Genomic DNA, 21,380 nt, shown 5'->3' with positions numbered 1-21,380 from the left:
CACTGAATGATTTCATTTGTGGCTTTGTCTGTGATGCAAGTTGTGGCTTTTGGTCCTTGTGTACCTAAATTGAAATAAACATTACAATGATAATTCACACTTAGATCTTGCTTTAAAATGTTGAGGCAATTTAGCCAACCCCTTGAGTGTGCATTAGATGCTTTTTTGGAGGAGGAACAGGGCCAGATAAATGAAAGGGGAAAAGGCTCTGAGTCCAGGGGGAGGAGCCGCCTCTCCTCATTTTCCAAGGACTTGGGGATTCTTGAACTAGCTCTGGTGAAGCATCCTACTCTGAGGCCCAGACTTTGGAGGGGAAATCTTGGGAATTTATAATGGAAAAGATAAGTAGGACTCAAGATGCAGAATAAAACATACATTTTTGGACGCAGCCTTTGTGGGAATTAATTTTGCTTGGCTATGCATATTTGTAACAAAGGCTTTGTTTTTCTCCACCACTTTCCACTCCCCACCCCCCCAACTCCCTCCCTCAACCCAATTCAAGATGGCAAGGACAGGAGGATAGGGCAGCAAGAAAAGAAATAAAATGGTCATTGAGGAATCTTTATTTTTTTTTTAATGCAGGATGGCCAAAAGGAAGCACAGACAAGCAGGACAGCTTCGAAATCTATTGCTTATATAGGTTGTATATACTGAAAGGTTGTATATATTGTTGTATAGGCTGTATATATTGAAAGCTATTACATATTGTTGTATAGGTTGAAATTATTATTTACTTAAAAAAGAAAAGCAAGCTATGCAAAATAGAGATGTACAGTTCCATGTACAGACCTTTTCCTGTTCTACTATGTATGGGGAAATGCCCATTTTATTTAGTGTAAAGTTCAGAATAAAAATAAATTTTCAAAAAGAAAACACCTTAGGGCTTCAACCAGCTGCACGCCTTCTCCTTGAGAGCTCCTTTCATCTGACATTAGGCTGTAGGGAGGGACTGCCCTGCCTTAAGTCTGTCTAAAGACTTGATTTCCCAGACTCAGGGAGAAAAGCTTCTTATACTTCTAGGGCAATACCCAGCCAGCTGGGTGGATCAGTGTCTCCCTTCCCATCCCAACTGTCCACAGTAAAGGTCCCGGGAACACTTAGAGTCAGTGTTTCAAAAGCAGCTGACTGTGGGTGTTTAGTACTCTCCAGTGTCCCCCCCTGGGAGTGAGATGGGATGTCTCTTCCCTCATCCCTCAACAAGGCCAGGTAAGGAGAAGGCCAGAAGCCTGGGCCCTCTTTTAACTGCAGGACCAGGCCCCAGAAATATTTGCCCAGCCCCCATCAACAAAGATGTCAGTTGGTATTAGATAAACAAACCACCTCTCCCCCTCCCTCCCTCCCTCCCTCCCAGCTGTTCCTCTGGAGCCATCAGTTGGGATTATTAAGGGACGAATGATTTCTAAGGCCTCTACTTTTTTTTTTCTTTCGGTCCTTGGTATGGTGGGGAAAGAACCAGATTTGGAATCATTATATGTAGAATCAGGTCCATGTTCCAGGTCTCTTATTAGTTGTGTGACTTATCCCAGCCTCAGTATCCCACATTTGTAAAGTAGGGAAACTTCTTCGCACTACCTAACAAGATTATTATGAACAAACATTAAAACTATAATTGTGAACTGCCATTATTACTCATTTTGTTAACCTTCATCCCCCTATGAAAGGAGGAATAATAGGAAAATAACAGCTTTCAAAGTGCTTTCTCATCTCATAAAATCTTCACATCACCCTGTAAGGGAGGCAGGGGAGTTATTATTCCCATTTTAGAGAAGAGGAAGCAGTATTAGAGATGCTGTGACTTTCCCACAGTCACACAGCTAGTAAAGTGGGTTTGGGGGCTGGGCAGTACCATAGAGCAGAGGTTCTTAACTTTCTTTGAGTCATAGACCCCTTGCACAGTCTGATGAAGTTTATGAACCCTTCTCAAAACCATGCATTTAAATGCATAAAATAGATTTTTGTTGTTGAGTCATTTTCAGTTGTATCTGACTCTTCATAGCCTCATTTGGGGTTTTCTTCACAAAGATACTAGAGTAGTTTGCCATTTCCTTCTCCAACACATTTTATAGATGAGGAAGCTGAGGCAAACAGGGTAAAGTGACTTGTCCGAGGTCACACAGCCAGATTTGAACTCAGGAAGATGAATCTTCCTGACTCTAGGCCCTAGGAAGAATTCTAAAATAAAATACATAGGAGTAAATAGACCAATTATGCTGAAATATAGCTATCCAAAGATTTTATCTAGAACAAACAAGTTCATGGACTCCAAGTTAAGAAATGATGATCTCCATTGAGAGATGGGAGCTAATAATAATTAGCATTTATATATTAAAGTCTACAAAGCACTTTATATATGTTGTCACATTTGGTGGTGGTCACAACAGCCCTGTGAGGTAGGTGTCATTATTATGCCCATTTTTACAGATGAAGAAACTGAGGCTGAGGAAGGTTACATGACTTGCAGAGCTAGGAAGTGTCTGAGGCAGGATTTGAACTCATGTCCCTTCCTGCCTCCAAGTGCACAATCCTATCCTAACTTTCCCAAGTGAGATCAATCAGCTCAGTTGTCAGGTGGCTGGCAGTGGGAGGGTGAAAACTTTTTTTTTGACCAGCATTTGCCCTTCCTGCCAGACCCCAGAGTCAATAAAAGATGAGCTGAGAAATTCCTTCTGAGCTGAATCTGCAGGGGTAATTCCAGCTGGAGTCCTGGACTTGGAAGAAGCCTCTGGCATGGACCCCATATCCTTCCTGGCCCATCCCCAGCTCTCCAGGAACATCTTACCAGCTCAGTGCAACAGAGTGCACAGCAGACATTAGCTCAGTGGTTCCCAAGCCCTGGGAGGCCCAGCCAGGGTGGTGGTGCACGGACAGACCTAGGGTCAGCCTTGACCTGAGGTCGGTCTGGACAGGCTGAAGTGAGAGAGGCCAGCAGAGCCTCACAAGTTTTTCTTGGGCTTAGAGTTGCCTTTGATGGGAAGCTGTTCAGTTCCTATTAAAAGTCCAGATGCCTGTCTGCCCAGCTCTTGGTGCCGATAGTGAAAGTGCAAAGTTCCCTTTGCAGGCTTCCTGATACACAATGTCATAACGAGAATACTGGATCTGGGTTCAAATCCCAGTTCTGCCACTTGCTGACTGTGTGACCTGAAGCAAATCACTTCTCCTTTCTGGACCTCTTTCGTCATCTCTAAGACCAGGGCAGGGTTGGAGTGTATGAACTCTAAGATCCCTTGCTGACTTAAAGCCTGTTTTTCTTTGTCCCCATCTGACCTCAAGAAAAACCTGCCTTTCAATCTAACAAGGGGAGTTGGCATCCTTGAAGTGTTGAGGAGTTGTGTTTGTAAGCAGCCCCTCCTATTGGCTTGTCATCACCAGGAGGATGATAGTCCAGGCAGTATCTAGTGTCTGCCACTGGATAGTTCCTTTGCTCTGGGCATGAGTGACATCTTTTTTTTTTTTAATTAAAACTATCAAGGAGAAAATCACCAACAAACGTTAGGTGTTTCCATATACAAAGAAAGCCAGAAAAAGATGATTGTGTATGACTTCATGGGTCTATTACATACAGCTTGTTTTTCAAAATACATATTAAATTTAACATGGTAGTAACAATGTTGCCATGCTTCTCTGTTTTGCCTTATAACTTCCATCTTTCCTCTGTGTATTCTTTTTTTTTCTTTTTGGTGAGGCAATCAGGGTTAAGTTGTGTATTATTTTAAAATGTTTCATTGATGTTCTTTTTTTCTTCTTTTTTTGATGTTACTTTGCTACCCTCCCAAGTCTCCCCTCAAATAAAAGCTCTCCCCTGTAACAAATAAGCATAGCCAAGCCAAACAAGTTTGCGTTGTATTGGTTGTGTCTGAGATAGCTCATCCTCTGCCTCCCCTCAGCAAGGGGTAGGAGGCATGTTTCATCAAAGTCTTCTGGAGTTGGGATTGGTCATTGCATTGATCAGAGTTTATTTTTATTTATTTTTTTCAATCAGAGTTCTTAAGTGTTTCTAAGTTGTCATCCTTTGAAGTGTTGTGGTCATTAGTATTAATGGGTCTCCTAGTTCAGCTCCCATCACTCCTCATCAATTCATACAAGCACGATGGGCATCTTAGTATCTAGAGAGAAGGAAGAAGAATGGAGTGTCACATGGATGGGGCTAGGTTAATGTCAGGAAACAGACCACAGCTTAGGAGGCAGGAGGTGGAGGAGCATGTGTGAGCTTCTGAAAGGGCCTGGGGTAGGGCTGGGCATGCAGATCTGACTGTTCCCATCTGGCAGGGTGCCTCATCTGTTTTCTTAGGGCTGCTGAGAAGGAACCCCTGTCCTTGGGAGGAGCCAGGTGGCACAGTGGATGGAATGCTGGGCTTGGATTCAGGAAGATCTGAGTTCAAATTCTGCCTTAGACACCTACTAGTAGAGTGAACCAGGGCACATCATTTAACCTCTCAGCCTCAGTTTGCTCATCTAGAAAATAAAGGGGTTGGATTCTGGTTTCTAAGGTTCTTTCCAGCACTAGATCTATTGGGTGGACATTTGCCTGTATGATCTACACTGGGCAAATCACAGTCCCCCTTAGAGAAGAGCACATAGAAGAAGGCTGCTCCATGATGTCAGAACATTTCTTGAGCCTCAGCTGGATTACCATCAATTCATTTAATTTCATGCAAACATTGATTAAATGCCTATTGTGTGCAAGACTTGGCACTAGAGGCATTATTACTGGGCACCACTCAAAATCTGTTCCATAGTCCAGTGCCTCACCTTTATGGAGACCATCAGTTCAAATGGGACCATTAGCCTCTCCCAGAAGCCTGCTTCAGGTATCATGGTTAAAGGAGGGAGCAGGTGCTGAGAGAACAGACTTGTCAGATTTGTAAATTAGAAGCCCTTGAAAGGAACATTTTCTCTCTAAACTAGGACTGTAAGAAGGGATGGGGTGGTAAATAAGTCTTCATGGTGGATAGGAAGGAGAATAAAAAAATGATCCTTAATCCAGATGGCTTTCCTCTGTCACAGCCAGACATTGAACTGAGGTAGCCAGGAGGTTGACTCTCAGAGCCTGCCTGGCTTAGCAGGTGGGAGTTGTCCAACAAGTGTCATTGCCTGCTCTGCATCTCCCAGGAGCCTAGTCATCATCACTTGTGCAATATCACTTGGATTGGGCTGGGGAGGAGGGAGGGAGAGGTGGTAAAGGGAAGTGCATAGTATCAGTGGAGACAATTCCAGATATGGGGGCTGACAGCTGGGTGCAGGCATTTGGTGGGATTTATTTCCAAGATTCATGCAGAGAGCTGAGCTGCCTATTGGGTGTATGTGTGCTAATTGGAGGAGGCAGAAGAGGATGATTCTGCAAATGTGTGTGCCCAGGTGTCTGTGGCAATGGGGGAGGTGGAAGGCTCACTTCCATGACCAATGGTCATCTATAAAGCATCACAGGGCCCTGGGAGTGCCTAACCTTGACTGTGTATTCAGGATTTGAATTGGAAAATGTTCGTTGCTCGTGTTTCTTCCAACTCCTGGATGATAGAAGGTCTAATTCATTATTATTGCCATTATCATATATTTAGCATTTTGCTTATTATAGCCCTATTGAAGTAAGTAGTACAAGTATTATTATGCCCATTTTACAGATGAGGAGACTGAGGCTTAGAAAAGTGAAGTGACTTGTCCAAGATCACACGGATAGTGAACAGTGTCAGGTCTAGAACTCAATTCTCTTGATTCCCACTGAATCTAGTATACTTGGCCTCCACCCAGTCTAGTGACCTTTTCTCTGTATCACACTAGCCTCAGGGAGGGGAGTGCTCAAAACTATTAACCTTCTAGGTCCAGCTTTTATTTTTTCTACGGCTGTCTTTATTATGGAGGCTCTTCCTCTCCCCACCCCCCAACAGTGTTTCAGCTTTGCCAAATACTCTTCTTTCTCCTCTCACTGCCTCACTGACTTATTTCGTCACCCTTTCCATCTGTCTCCTTTCCTTTTCCTATTTTCTCAACTCTTGCTTTGTCTTGGAGTGCGGAGCTCATTGCTTCCCTCTTCATCTTTCTTTGTTTCCCTCTGTCTCCTCCCTCCCTTTCTCCATCTTCCTTCTTTGTTCGTTTCCTTTCTCCCCTTTCCCTTCCCTCCCCCCTTTTTCTTCCTTCTCCTCTTCTTTCCCTTTCCCCCTACTCTTTCCTTTCTATCCTCCACAATTCCCTCTTCCCTTTTCTTTTCCCTTCCTTCCCCTTCTTTCTTCTCCCCACTTTTCCTTTGTCCTATTCCTTTTCTTCCTTTTCCCTTTCTAGCTTCCTTATTTCCCTCCCCCTTTCCCTTCTTTACTTCTCCCTACCCCCACTCTTTCCCTTCTCATTCCTCTCCCCCTCTCCCTCCATCTCCCCCCCCCTCCTGTGTCTGTGACTGAAAAGTTTAGAAACAATTGCCCAGTGCTGTCCTCAGCTCAGCCTCCCTCCCTCTTGCCCATCCTGGGAGAGGAGCTGTTGGCAGTTCTACAAGGCTTGCAGCTGAACACTGGCTTGTTCACATTCTCTTCGAGCTTAGCCAGGCACAGCCAGTGGTTCTTTGGACTCCCTCTGGGATGGAGGTAGGAGACCCTGAGCAGACGAGTGGGCTTCTGGTTAGAGTAGAAGGAATATTCCTCATTTTCTAGAACCCTAAAATGTTCCCTTTTCCAGGTTTCAGGTTCCTAAGTTCAGATAGTCGATTTGCCTTGAGTATGGAAGAGAGATCAGTGTCAGGGTCTGTGGAAGACTGGAACCCTTGAGCTTCAAGAATAACTTATCCCCAGGTTAGGGAGCTAGGATAGGCTCTGCATCTCTGTTGCTAAATCTTCCTTCCCCTGATCACCAGTGTGCTCAGTATAGCAGTGACTAATGGAATTAGTGACATATTGCCTGAGAGCATGGGCATGGGTGGAACTGTGTGCACCTGGGAAGGGGTGGAGTGGATGGTGGGGGAGGATCTGTCAACTTCTGTGATTTTTTTTTTTATTTAGCCCTTTCCCCTCCTACTCACCAAAGGTACGGCTGTCACCCCATATGCCTAGGCCACCAGGCAGGATAGTGGATAGAGTGCTGAACTTGGAATCAGGAAGACCAGAGTTCCAATCATGCCTCAGACACTTACTAGCTGTGTAACTCTGAGCAAGTCACTTAGCCTCTGTTTGCCTCAGTTTCCTCATCTGTAAAATGGAGTTGATAATAATAGCACTCACCTCCCAGGGTTGTTGTGAGGATCAAATGAGTGACCTATGTAAAGGACTTTGCAAACCCTTAAAGTGCTATACAAATGTTAGCTATTATTGTTGTTGTGTTACAACTGGTTACTTTCTAAATGGGGGACCCTCCCTTAAGCAAGGATGGTGGAGATGCTCAGCTGTCACTCTTCCTTTTTTTGCAGTTGCCATATTACCCTGCAGAATACAGTCTTGCCAGCTTCTGTAGAGCTTTTCCCCTCCCTATCTCTCCCTCATGAAAGCCCAATATGAATGTGTGCTGGCACAACCCAGAGATGGCTGCAGGATGTTATCTAGGGAGGCAGCCAAGGAGAGAGCCACTGAGGGATCCCTCTGGACCTATTAGTTACCTACCTACAGGCCAGTTAGGGTCCAAAGACCAGGTAGACGTGTCTTAAAAGGGGATTCTGGATGCTACTAATAGTTTCAGGAAGCATGGGAGGGTAGAAAGAGACAGGAGACCTGAGTTCTTGTTCTGGCTTGACTACTTCATAAATCAAGCAATAAACATTTATTAAACACCTACTGTGTGCCAGGCACTGGAGATACACAGAGGCAGAAGAGCCCCTGCCTTCAGTGATACTAATCTAATGGTACTAATGATTCAAATTAGCTATTGGACTTTGAGCAAGCTCTTTAACTTTTCTGAGACTCAGTTTTTATGTTTATAAAATTAGGAGACTGGGCTGAGTCCCAAGGTCCCTCACACTGTGACCTTGAACAAGGCACTTAACTGCTTCTCCCCCCCCCCCCAATTTCCTCATTTGTAAGGTGAGCAGGGTTGGGCAGAAACAGAACATTTACACAGTAACACCAATACTGGTAAGGATAACCAACTGTGAAAGACTTAGTAACTCTGATTAACGCAGTGACCCACCATAGTTCCAAAGGACTCATGAAAAACGCTGTTTCCAGATAGAGGACTAATGGACTCAAAGCTCAAATTGAAGTATTTTTTTCTTTCTTGTTTTTTTTTTTTAAATATGGCTCATACAGACTTTTGTTTTGCATGCCTTCATTTTTGTCGGGGGTTTTGGATTTCTTGCCTTCTCAATGGCTGGGGAAGGAAGAGAAGCTGGAAATGATAACAAAATAAAATTGGGGGGATGGGAAGATGAGAGTTGAACTAGAAACCTTCTGACGTCCCGTCTAGCTCTACATCTTTGATCTTAGTATAAGTATTCTTCCCCGATGAGGACAGAAGATAGAAGGGTGGAAGGTGAAGGTGGAATCCAATGCTTTTCTTTCTCCTTGTTTCAGCTGTATAAAAGTAAGTTGCAGAAGAGGGTTAAAGCCCACTACACAGCATGGTAGAATGGAAAGAGGATTGGGTTTGAATGTCAGCTCCGCCACTTATTAACCAAGTGACCTTGGACAAGTCACTGATTTTACCCCTCTAGGCCTCTGTGTTCTCATCTTTAAAGTCGGGAAATTGTGACTAGATGACTTTCAGGGGCCCTTCCAGCTGTCCATCTATGGTCCTCTGGTCTCAGGTAAATAAGGAAGGACTGAAAAGTTTGTAGGAGCAAGGAAGCCCAGCAGATTGGAGCAGGTTCAGAAGTCAAAGGCATCAGCCAGCAATAATGTTCTAGTTCCTGGGCCTGAGGGAATAATTTTTCTCCAACTCGAAGGTTTCTGTTGCTCCATTCATCTAGGATAGTTTCAGGGTCCCCCCCCGCAAGCTCCCAGGGCAGCTGTTCCTTCCTCTGCTTCCAGGGCACTTAGAATAGCAACTCAAGGAGAAGAACAAAATGCTGACTATGCCAGTAGGCAGTCCTGGCTCTTGTAGGAGTTCTTCATGCCACTCTCTATGCCTGCATTGAAATCCTCCCCCAAAGGAAATAGCTTCAAAAGTAGGGGCTCTTTTGTGAATGGAGACCTCCCCCTCAACAGCAGTAGCAGCTTAGTGCTGGGGAGAAGTGAGGTTTTACCTTTACCCCCGCCATCTCTAAAATACAATTGATCACTTGCATCTGAGTTGGTTGCATTGACCAGGGTATTTGGGCAATCTGCTATCTTTATACCCCATCCTGGGGCCAATTCCTAACCCACCTGGGACTAAATTGTTCCCTTGGGAAGGAAAAGGCTGCTCAGTAAGTCAGATTAGTGACCAGAGGCCTTTCTTTGAGCTCCAGTCATCTACCAATCAATCAATAAGCATTTATTAAGCACCTACTATGTGCTCGGTACTCTGTGCTGGGGATACAAAAAGAGGCAAAAGACAGACCCTGCCCTCAAGGAGCTTCCCATCTCATTAGTTTGTCTCAACCTTCTGCTCCTTCAACCTAGCTGCTGAGAGTAGCTTGTGTCTGTCCCACAAATAGAAAAGGAAGAGGACCACATGGTTAGAGAGGCCATGGGCCAAACTCAGGGCCCTGCCTTCTTGTTAATCAGTATGCACATGGTGCTTAATGGTTATCAAACACTGGCACAAGACAGATTGTCACTTGGTCTTCACAGCAACCCTGTGAGGTTGGAAGGTCTTCTCTCCCATTTTCCAGACAAGGAAAACTGAGGCTTGGACATTATTAAGTGGCATGCTCAAGTTTAGTTGGTTGGCAGGGCCAGGGCAGGATGAGGGAAAGAATGCTGAACTAGGTGTTGGAAAACACCCAACTCTGCCACTTACAAGCTGTATGAACAAGCTGCTTTACCTCAAGAACCTGTGTGTCTTCATCAGTGAAATGAGAAGTTATCCCAAGGTTCCTTTCAGCTCTAAAATTCAATGATTAAGATGGATTAGTGGATGAAAGGAAACAAGGATTTATGTAGCACCCACTATATGCCAAGCACTGGGCAAAGTGCTTTACAAATATTATCTCATGTGATCCTCACAACGACCCTCGGGGGTAGGTGGTATTATTATCCCCATTTTACAGGTGAGGAGACTGAGGCAGACAGCAGTTAAGTGACTTGTCCATGGTCATACAACTAGTAAGTGACTGAGGTCATATTTGACCTTCCTGACTCCAAGTCTACTGTTATAACCCATTGTACTACTTATCTGCCCTAGAAAAGGAAAAGGGTTATTGATGAGAATAATAAGAGCTGACATTTAGAAAGCATTGTGTATGGCTTTAAAAGCACTTCATGTAGATGATCTAATTTATTACCTTGTATTTCACTTGTACATATATATACTGTATCTATTTGTGTGTGAGTATGTCGTTTCCCCAGAAAGAATGTGAGCTCTTAACACGGTGCCTGGCACATTGTAGCTATTTAGCAAGTGCTTATCTGTTAATGACTTGAGTCTCACAGCAGCCATGTGAGATAAGTTGTTGTTAGTCCTTTATTCTCAAAGAGGACCATGGTATTAGGGAGGTGATGCCATGACATGCGAGGGAATTGGGTTTAAGTGTGGGAGGACTGTGCAAAGTCACCAGCCTCACTCCTCCAGAGCCATCTGAGTCAAGTGGCAAGATATAGATCAGGACAACTAGAGATGGCCCAGGATGCAGTGAGGGACCTTGGGCTTTTCAAGCTACGGTCTTTAACGGGTCTGAGTTTGACCAGAGCTACACCCATTCAGTGGTTAAGGCTTAATAAGAATTGAGGCAGAGAATGGCTTCTTTACCTAATCAAAAATTAAAAATATAAATAAATAGAGATAGGTAGTATAATCAGTATTAACCCTGTTTTATAGAAGTGAAGGGCAGCTAGGTGACACAATGGATAGAGTGCTGGGCCTGGAGTCAGGAAGACCTGAGTTCAAATGTAACCTCAGACACTTACTAGCTGTGTGACCCAGGGCAAGTCATTTAACCCCGTTAGCCTCAGTTTCCTCATCTGTAAAATGAGCTGGAAAAGGAAATGGCAAACCCCTCTAGTCTCTGTGCTAAGAAAACCCCAAATGGAATCATCCAGAGTTGGAAACAACTAAAAATGACTGAAACAACAACAACAACAACATAGATGTGAAGCAACTTGTCCGCAGTCAAGTGGAAAAGCCACAATTTGAACCCAGGTCCTTTCACTTTAAATTAAGTGACTAAGGGAAAATTCTGTCTCCTGGTAGTGAGCAACCAGAGATTCTGAGGAACAAAGACTGAATATGTGAAAGTCTGTAGGAGAGAGAGTGAGAAAGAGCAAAGACTAAAAGAAATAACATGGAGGATAAGACTTGGTCTTCTTGGAGAGAATTAGTGACCTGTCCAAGGTGGGGCAGCAAGTTAATGGCAAATTCATCAAAGGCTAAAGGGACCATGAGCTAGAAAAGCTGATTGACTTCCAGCCTTGGAGCCCCTGAGTCCTCTTATCTCAGGACATTGACAAAGCCAGGTTGTCCAATAACTTTGCACCTTGGTGGAAATCAGGTCTAGTGGCTTCTGCATTTAATTGGAGTGAATCTATTTCCTGTCACAGGGTGCGAAATGGGGCTTTTCTTAGCTTTCACCCCATTGTCTCGTCCACCTCACTCCCTTCCTCCAACACATAAATACATAGAAGAACCCAGCTGACATGGCAATATACGTAGGGTGTGCTGCGCGTAAAAATACCCAAGTTGAGCCATTTCCTTCTGCTTCCGTTGTTGCTTGTGATAAGATACCCCAGGCTGAACTAGGCAGCCTAGGAGTTTGGTGCCATTATGAAAAGTCTCCTGGTTTTTCTGTCCTTTGGGCATTTGGGGTGGTGGTGTTCCCCCCCCTTTCTTAGCTCCTTTTCTTTTCTTTTCTTTTTTTTCATTCTTTTTCCATCTGCCTATGTTTTCCCCCATCTCTCTCTGCCTTTTTCTTTGTTCTCTTTCCTTGTGGCTAAGTGACACTCTGGTGTTTTGTGTAGAGCTCTGCTGTATCTGGGAGGGGAAGGTAGCAGTGTCTGTCATTTCCCCTCAATCCGACTGCCTCCCTTCAGAACCTGACTCCTTCAGGTCCTCAGAAAGTTCAGGAACCTCTCACCTAACTTATCCTACCTGGCCTGTGAGTCACTTCTTTTAGCTTTGGTTCTTGGGGAGTTCTAGCCAGTTGGCTGAATTCTCCCTAAAGCCTGGGGAAAAGGGGAGGGGCTTGCTTGGATGCACCCACCGCCATGAAGCGGAAGATATTGGTGACTCCCCATGAAAGCTGGAAGGTAACATCACCCATACCCCAGAGTGCTTCAGGGGTCACATACAGACTCACGAGGTGGAGCATGGTTGGGGACAGCAAGAGGCTGAGACTGGGGAGGGCAGGACTTTCCAGTGGATATTGGAATGGAGAATTGGAATAAGTTTGACATCATCTTTACAATTCTCCAACAAAGAGCTGGACTTATTCAGTGTCAATACTGAGATAGATGTAGGGTGTTTGTCCTTCCCCCAGAAGTTTCCAGTGCATATTTTATTTACAGGCGGGGAAATCAAGGTGCAAAAAGACTTATGTGTAATTTGTTTTGCTTGATTATGCGTTCCTGTTGCAAGAGTTTGGTTTCTCTTTTTCTTTTTTCCTCATGTGGGATGTGGGTTGGAGAGTGAAGGAGGAATAGGGATTTGATAACAAAAGGAAGGAAGGAAGGAAGAAAAAGAGAAGGGAAAAAGAGAGAGTGGTTTGTTTTTTTTTTAAAAAAAACAAAGAGAAGAGAATAAAAGGAAGGCCAGGAAGAAGCATAAACAAGCAGGGTAGCTTTGAAAGCTACAGGCTAAACTTGTTATATATTTTAAAAGTTATATATACTTTGTTGTATATACTTTGTAAAAAATCAGTTCTTTGTTATAAGAGATGGTTGTCTGGGAGAGGAAAGGAAAAAGGATATAGGGGGAAATTACAAGAAGGAAAAAATCAGTAAAAATTTTGTTTTAGAATAGCAAGGTGTACATAATAATGATCTGCACTTTTAGATACCATCCTCTTTTTTCTACACATATATATACACATATATCTGGAAATGCCTATTTTATTTGGTGTTTACTAAATTCAGAATAAAATAAAATAAAATAAAATTGAAAAGACAAAAGAACACAAAAGAACCAATTAAGTGGCCTCATTAAGAAATAGAACCACAAATTATCCCATCAACCCCAGAGCTTCTCCTCCCAATCCATTTCACTTACCTCTCTCCTTTTTTTCTCTTACCTCCAGGCAGAAAAGGGTGACCTCATCACACTTCCTGGTGGCCCCGGCCATGGAGACTCAGATGGCCCCATCAACCTGGATGTCCCTGAAGGGACCCCAGATCCCCACCGGACCAAGGCCGCTATTGAACACCTGCACCAAAAGATTCTCAAGATTACGGAGCAGATCAAGATTGAGCAGGAGGCCCGGGATGACAATGTGGCTGAGTATTTGAAGCTGGCCAACAATGCAGACAAGCAGCAGGTGTCACGCATCAAGCAGGTGTTTGAGAAGAAAAACCAGAAATCAGCCCAGACCATAGCCCAGCTACACAAGAAACTAGAGCATTACCACCGGAGGCTGAAAGAGATCGAACAGAATGGGCCCTCCCGACAGCCCAAAGACGTCCTGAGGGACATGCAGCAGGGGCTGAAGGATGTGGGGGCCAACATGCGGGCGGGCATCAGCGGCTTTGGGGGCGGTGTGGTAGAAGGTGTGAAGGGCAGCCTCTCAGGGCTCTCCCAGGTGACCCATACAGCCGTGGTGTCCAAGCCCCGGGAATTCGCCAGCCTCATCCGTAACAAGTTTGGCAGTGCCGACAACATCGCCCACCTGAAGGACCCACTGGAAGATGGTCACCCAGAGGAGTCAGCCAGGGCTCTAAGCGGCAGTGCCACCTTGGTGTCCAGTCCCAAGTATGGGAGTGACGATGAGTGTTCCAGTGCCAGTGCCAGCTCAGCTGGAGCAGGCAGTAACTCTGGGGCGGGGGCCGGCGGGGGACTAGGGAGCCCCAAGTCCAACACTCTGTATAGTCATCCCAACAACCTAGATACTCTGCTGGAAGAGTTGCGGGAGATCAAGGAGGGTCAGTCACACATGGAGGACTCCATGGAGGACCTGAAGGCTCAGCTTCAGCGGGACTACACTTACATGACCCAGTGCCTACAGGAGGAGCGCTATCGGTAGGAGGCTCCATGATCACGCCTGTGGGCCCTGCCCACCCCGATTCTCTTTCTTCTCTTCATGCTTATCACTTAGATATAGCGTCTCTGAGAGATGGTGTCTCCAAATAGCTCCTCTGTGGGAGGAGAATGGAACAGGCAGGATCTAGGAAGATCCTGGAACGCTAGGATGGGGAGACCAGAAGGGGACCTTAGGGCCACCTGAAGGCATGGGGGTGGATTAGGGTGACCTCGGATGATTTTGCATACACATATGTGTGCATGTATATGTATGTGTATGTATACGTGTACATACACATGCACACATATCTGTATATACATACATTGTGTATATACACGTATATACACACAGTCATATATACATATATATATAGATGTGTGTGTGTGTGTGTCTATAAAACCATCCATGGTCACCCTAATTTGCCCCTATGCCTCTGTGTGTGTGTGTGTGTGTGTGTGTGTGTGTGTGTGTGTGTAGGAAGCAGCTAGGTGGCTTAGTGGATGGAGCACTGGGCCTGGGGTCAAGAAGACCTGACAAATAGGACCTCAAACACTTAATAGCTGTGTGACCCTGGACAAGTCACTTAACCTTTATTTGCCTTAATACACTGGAGAAGGAAATGGCAAATCACTCCAGTATCTTTGTCAAGAAAACCCCATGGACAGTATTGGTCCATGGGGTCATAAAGAATCAGACATATAAACACATATATACACATACATATACATACATACATGAGGTATTAGTTATCATATTCTATATGCCTATATATTTTATATTGGGTTTTATAGACACACACACACACATATATATGTATATATGCCTATATGCCTATATATTTATATTCTATATGCCTATATATTTATATATATTTTATGCATACATATGTGTATGTACAGTAAGATGAAGTGGAAAGAATGTTAGCCTAAGAGTCAGGAGACCTGAGTTCTGTTCCCAGGTCTACTACTAATTAGCTATATAACCTTAAGTAAATGACTTCATCTCCCTAGGCCTCAGTTTACCTACCTGTATAACAAGGAGGCTAGACTAGATGATCTATAGGCTTTATTCCAACTTTGACATTCTATGATTTTATGAGCTGAAGGCATGAGGGAAGGTAGTGGCAATATCATGGAAAGAATACTTGATTGGAAGTCAGGAGTTCAGGGTCCTAGTCCCAGCTTGACTTTTAAACAACTGGGTAACCTTGGGCAAATTGCTTCCCCTCCATAGGCCTCATTTTCCTCCTCTGCAAAACCAGGGGCATGGATTTGTTGACCTCCACAGGATTTTCTGGCTTTTAAATTCTAAAAGTCTTTGAATAGCCTCAAAATAACAAACCTAGTTCAAGCCAAACAAGTAAAATGCCCTTGGACGTTACATGGATGGGAAATTCGAGCACAGGACCAGTTTATGGATCTAGTTTAGAATTTCTTATACCAGGCTGGAACCAACTGGAATCTCTCTCTCTCTCCCCTGAATAAGGGGGGGGGGGTGGTCATCATCATCATAAGAACAGCTCATGTTTCATATGGCATTCTATGCTTTTCAAAGCAATTTCCTCTCAACCAGTCAATCAAGAAATATTTATTAAGCTCCTACTGTGTGCAAGGCATTGTGCTAAGTGCTGGGCATACAAAGGAAGGTAAAAGACAGTCCCTGCCCTCAAGGAGCTCCCAGTTGAATGGGGAAGACAACATACAAGCAGCTAGATACAAACAAGCTATAGACAGGATACATTGGAGAGAAGTAGCAGAGGGGAGGCAATAGAATTGTAAAGTTATCCCTGTTTTGAAGATGTAGAGAGATAAAATGACTTGTCTGTGGGCACATTGCTAGTAAATAACAGAGCCAGAAATTTAACCAAGTCTTCTATGAACATTGTAGTGCTAGTATGGTGCCATATAATAGAGTTGTATAATATGTAATAGTACTAGGAGGCATAATTCATATAGCCCTCAACCTGGAGTCAGGAAGACCTGAGTTTGAATCCTGCCTCAGACACACACTGTGTCACCCTGGGCAAGTCACTTAACTTCTCTATGCCTCAGTTTCCCCATCTATAAAATGGAGATAATAATAGCATCTACCTCCCAGGATTGTAGTGAGGATAAAATGAGATCATATTTGTAAATTGTTTTTTATTGCTAGCTATCATTATCATTATTATTATTATTAAAGTTGTGAGGATCAAATGAGTTAACCTAGGTAAAGCACTTTGTGAATCTTAAAGCCCTGTATAAAACCTAGCTGTTATTATTACGTAAATGTAAGCTATTGTCGTTCTATCTCTATGTTCAGGGCTTGCCTCTCTCAGATCATCTATTATCCTTTTTGTCTTTAATACTCTCCTGGTTAGTGTACATACCATTTGTTGTCTTTCTTGTTAGTTATCTTTTTATACAAGTATCCTGACTCCCCAGCTAGATTGTAAGCTTCTGAAATCAGAGATTTCCCCTTTGTGTTTATATTCTTCCCTTCCCCTCCCCTCTTGTTGCCCTGTGTCCAAACTAGGAGCTCATGGAGTGTTTGTCAAACGTGAATGAATGAATGGATGGATGAATGAATGAATGACAAGATGGGGAAAGAGGGGGAGGAATTGGGTGAGTAGTAACAGTTGGGCTGTCACCCCCTTTCCTCCACCAGGTATGAGCGCCTAGAGGAGCAGTTGAATGACCTGACAGAGCTGCACCAGAACGAGATGACCAATCTGAAGCAGGAGTTGGCCAGCATGGAAGAGAAAGTGGCCTATCAGTCCTACGAGAGGGCTCGAGACATCCAGGTATATAGGGGTTGAACTAGGCCGGGCCAGGCCAGGCCAGGCCAGAGGGTCCTGAGGATGGGTTTTTCCTCCTGTAAGGACTGGTGATAACAATAGGGTAGGCATCTTTTCTTTGCTAGGCCAGGGCAGATAGGAGCATAGAAAGACAGAAATGCACAGAGGGGGAAAAATATCCAGCAACTATTGGTGAGATAGAGCGAGGGAAAGCACGGGCATAGCCAGACAGACCCAGGTACACAGTAAGAGGTAGGCAGTTGCAGATGGATCAGTCTGTGGATAACACCCATCCCCAGACTGTCTGCATTGTAGCCTTGCAAGTACATCCTTGCTCTTGCCGGTCACCAGACTGCATTCTCATCCTTGTCATGAGGAGCACTATTTGTAGAGCTCTTCTGATTAGATTGAATCAACTTACTCCCTTTCCCAAGCCCTCATTTCCTAGACTCTTAGCCTCTGGAACAGCCCAGATCTTACTTGTAAATAGGCAAAACGCAGGAGTGGTAGTCAGAAGACATAGTCCCAGCTCTGCTGTTAACTTGCTGTGTGATCTTAGACAAGTCACTTCTCCTCTCTGGGCCCCAGTTTTCTCATCTGCCCAATGAGGGAGTCAGAATGGACACTCTCCAAAGCCCCTTCCAGCTCTTAGTCACTGTTCATCTGGGAGCCCCTCTCTACCTTTTCCAATGTGTTGAGACTTTTTACATTTTAACCTTCCCAGTGTGAGGGCTCCAGCCCAGATCCATCCCCTTCCCCATATGTTACAGGTGGGTTTAGAACTCCAGAGTAGGCTTCCTGGGCAGATAGATCTCCCTTCCTCACTCTTATCTTCTGCTCCACCTCCAGGAGGCCGTGGAGTCCTGCCTGACAAGGGTCACCAAGCTGGAGCTCCAGCAGCAGCAGCAACAGGTGGTCCAGCTGGAGGGCGTTGAGAACGCCAATGCCCGGGCACTGCTGGGCAAGTTTATCAATGTGATCCTGGCGCTGATGGCCGTGCTGCTGGTGTTCGTCTCCACCATCGCCAATTTCATCACGCCGCTCATGAAGACCCGTCTTCGCATCGCCAGCACCGCCCTCCTCGTCCTCATTCTCTTCCTCCTCTGGAAACATTGGGACTCCCTTAGCTACCTCCTGGAGCACGTGCTACTGCCCAGCTGAATCACCAGCCCCAGCTCCCAGGCAGCTTCTTTTCCCTAGTGGGGAGACCTGGCCCCCCTTGGACTTTTTTGTGTGTTTGGTTCAGGCTCTCGCCCCAGATTCCTGCACTCTGTTGCCCTCCTCCTTTTTCCTTGTGTTTCACTCATATCTGATAATGTTTCCTCCCTCCCAAGGGGAAACTCATCCCAGGGTGGATTGGAAGCTGACTGCTTCCCTCCCTCAGCACAGATATGGTAATCATAACAGAGTGGAGAAGAAAACCAAGGATTATATTTATTTGATTATTTAAAAGACATCTGCTGGCCTAGAGATGGCCCCAAGGGCCCAGAAGTCCATTGAGAGAGGGAGGAAAGGCCTCTGCTCTGAGGCCCTTGGGAGGGAACTACTTTGGAGACCTCTTTCCATTTGAGCTCAGGACAAAGATGGGCAAGCAGACCAAATGGGAAAAAGGAAGAAGTTCACAGACCCCTGAGGTCTAGGAGAGGCCACTGGAGGGGAGGGGTCTTTGAGGGGGCAGGAAGTGTTCCCTAGCGCCCCAGAGGTCTGCAGGGCCCAAGGAGACTGAGAGGAGCTGGTTCCCAAGCCTGGCTCAGCCATTCTCTGCTGCAAAGCTGAGCCCTGTGATGTCGACTGGAGGGTGAGGGGCCCTGTGTCTTGGGAACTGTGTGCTTTTTTTTTTATTATTGTTTGTCTTTTTCATGCTGTCATCGATCTGTCATTTTTCAGAAAAATACAGTTTCCTCCCTGCCCCCACCCAGGGCCCCACGCCTTAGGTCTTGGGCTCTTGTGAGTACTGTCAAATTATTTATTTATTTATTTATGACTGCATTTCTTCTTTCCATCCTGAATTCCAGGGAGCCCCCTTTCCCCAAAGTATACTCTCTTTGTCTTCTTTCCCTGGAATCAGAGTCTTACCCTGGGGATTCCTATATGGGTGGTAATAGCACTTCCATACAATTTACTTTCTGGATCACTGAGTCCAGATTGGGAACAAAGTTATCAAACCCCCTTTACCCTATGGGAGCAGCTCGCCAGCTGGGACAGGAGTAGTTAAGTCTTGGCCTCCATTTTTTACGTCTATTTATTGTTTGTATATGGGTGTGTGTGTGTGTGTGTGTGTTTTGTTTTTTTTAAGTCACTGGAGTGTTGTGTGTGGTTGCTGTTCACGGTCCCTGCCTTCCCATTGGCACTTCCAGGAGAAAAGGGGGTTCCTGGGAGAATGAGCAATGGAATCCTGGGGTTAGGGTGAGCCCTGCCCACTTTGGAACTTGACTGGGGATTTCAAGAGAAATAAAGAACCTCCCTGAATTCTCAAACCCATATTGTGTTACCTGAGTTGATTGTCAAGGGCGTGTCCATGAAAGCCACTGTCCTATGTTCTCTTGTACTTTTCCTGCCAACTATAGTAAAATAGCTGTAGTAAAATGGGTGAAATCGTTGGGAAAATACTACTATTACTACCACTACTGATGAAGATGAAGATAACAGTAGTTACTGATAGTTAACCATTGCAAAGTGCTTTTCCTCCGAATAACCCAGTGAGGTAGGTAGTCCAAATAGTATTGACTCCATTTCACAGATAAGGAACTGAGGCTCAAACAAATTAGTGTATTACCTCTGGTCACACAACTGGCAAATGTCAAAACTGGAATTGGAATTCAGGTGTAACGTAAAATCCTGTCCTCTTTCCACAATATTTCATTGCCTCCATGCAGACAATTATCATTAATTTTCCTGGGTCTCAGTTTCTTCCTTTGTGAAATGGGAATAATGATACAGGGTTGTAAGGAAAGTGCTTTGCAAATATTAAATGTGAGTTGCTGTCATTATCATCATTATAATGATTAATTGTTATTATTTCCCCAAGTATTCAACCCATTTTTACTAGATAGGGTTAGACTAGATGGCCTCTAAGATCTGTTCTGGCCCTACATCTATGATGCTATGACTGGTGCACAGAGAACCTGGTAGCAACATCTGGAATCATGGAGCATCCAGAAATTAGCATTTTCAAAGAAATAGCCCATCCCCTATGTTTCTCTTTTCTGTCCTTCTCCATCCTTTTTCATCTGGGAAGGTTTCTTGGAATAGGGGAATTTGAGAGAAATTTGTCATCAGTTGATGACAAAGGCCCTCACAGTCATACCCAGATATAGCCACAAGAGGGAAACAAAGCCCCTGCTTTTCCTAGGTCCACTCTGAAAGAGGCCACCCTTAACCTTATACCCCAGCTCTGCCTCAAGAGGGAGCATTTCTTTGGATGAATTAGCCTGCTTGTTCATTCCCTTTCCAAGCCAGTTGGCCAAGAGCCCTTCCCCATTAGGAGTTCGAGCCTTGAACAAGGAGGCCAGGTGGCCTGATAATGATCCCATTTCAACTCCTGCCCCTCTCTACAACTTACCATGCCTTGAGAGCACTCTGGCCCAAGCTCTGCTCCCACAAAGGCCACCTTTGCCTACCTGTACGAAACCCACAAGAGACTCTGGGCTTTCTCCCAGATGATGGAGCTGCTGTGGTGGTGAGGAAAGAATGGTCCCTGCCAGCCCCATTGTGGCAAAGACTGATGGTGTACGGCAGTCAAACTCAAACAGAAACTGATTCCTGTGGGCTGCATATTGACATCGAAAAACCGCAAATTAGCATTATCTATGTTTATTGTATTTTTACTTATTTTGTTAAACGTTTCCCAATTACATTTTAATACTCCAGGAGTTTCGTGAGCCACTTGTGACCTGAAGGTGGGAAGTCTGACATCTCTGAGGAGAGGTAGACTTCTTAACCTGGGGTCCACAAACTTTTTAAAGAAATTTTGATAATGATATTTTAATAGAATTGGTTCCCTTTGTAATTTCTATATTTTATTTTATGCATTTAAAAAACATTACTCTGAAAAGGGGTCCTAGACTTATCTAGACTGCTTGGGGCCCCCAACACACACATATATGAAAGATTAAGTGTTTTGTTCAAGGGGAAAGAGCATTGAACTAGGAATTTAGGAAATCTGATCCTCAGATTCACTTAGTTCTAGTCTCATTATTAGCATAATATAAAACAAACTCTTTTCTCTAAGCTTCTGATCTTGAAGTCAGGAAACCTGGATTTGAATGAAGAGGGTGGGGCGTGGAGAAGATGGGGAAGGATCTCATTGGGCCTTCATAGTTTCAGGTTTAGATGCTCACTAGCTGTGTGACCCTGAGTAAATCCCGTCCCTTCTCTGACCCAGTTCCTCCT

General features: G+C 44.6%; 1 protein-coding gene across 3 annotated transcripts in view; it reads left to right on the top strand.

The window, feature by feature from the left end:
• TMCC2 (transmembrane and coiled-coil domain family 2) overlaps positions 1-19,465 on the top strand; it is a 65,734-nt gene extending 46,269 nt beyond the window's left edge. For all 3 annotated transcript variants that reach the window (XM_027870657.1, XM_027870658.1, XM_027870659.1), the window contains 3 exons: positions 13,277-14,211; positions 16,859-16,994; positions 17,838-19,465. In XM_027870657.1, the coding sequence (XP_027726458.1) occupies positions 13,277-14,211; positions 16,859-16,994; positions 17,838-18,149 (1,383 nt within the window). In that variant the 3' untranslated portion in view covers positions 18,150-19,465. The remainder of the gene's footprint in view (positions 1-13,276; positions 14,212-16,858; positions 16,995-17,837) is intronic.
• The last annotated feature ends 1,915 nt before the right edge of the window (positions 19,466-21,380 follow it).

The sequence above is a fragment of the Vombatus ursinus genome, unplaced genomic scaffold (genome assembly GCF_900497805.2).
Source record: "Vombatus ursinus unplaced genomic scaffold, bare-nosed wombat genome assembly UNPS02014798.1, whole genome shotgun sequence".
Taxonomy (NCBI): Eukaryota; Metazoa; Chordata; class Mammalia; order Diprotodontia; family Vombatidae; genus Vombatus; species Vombatus ursinus.
This window is presented reverse-complemented; position numbering and strand designations above follow the sequence as displayed.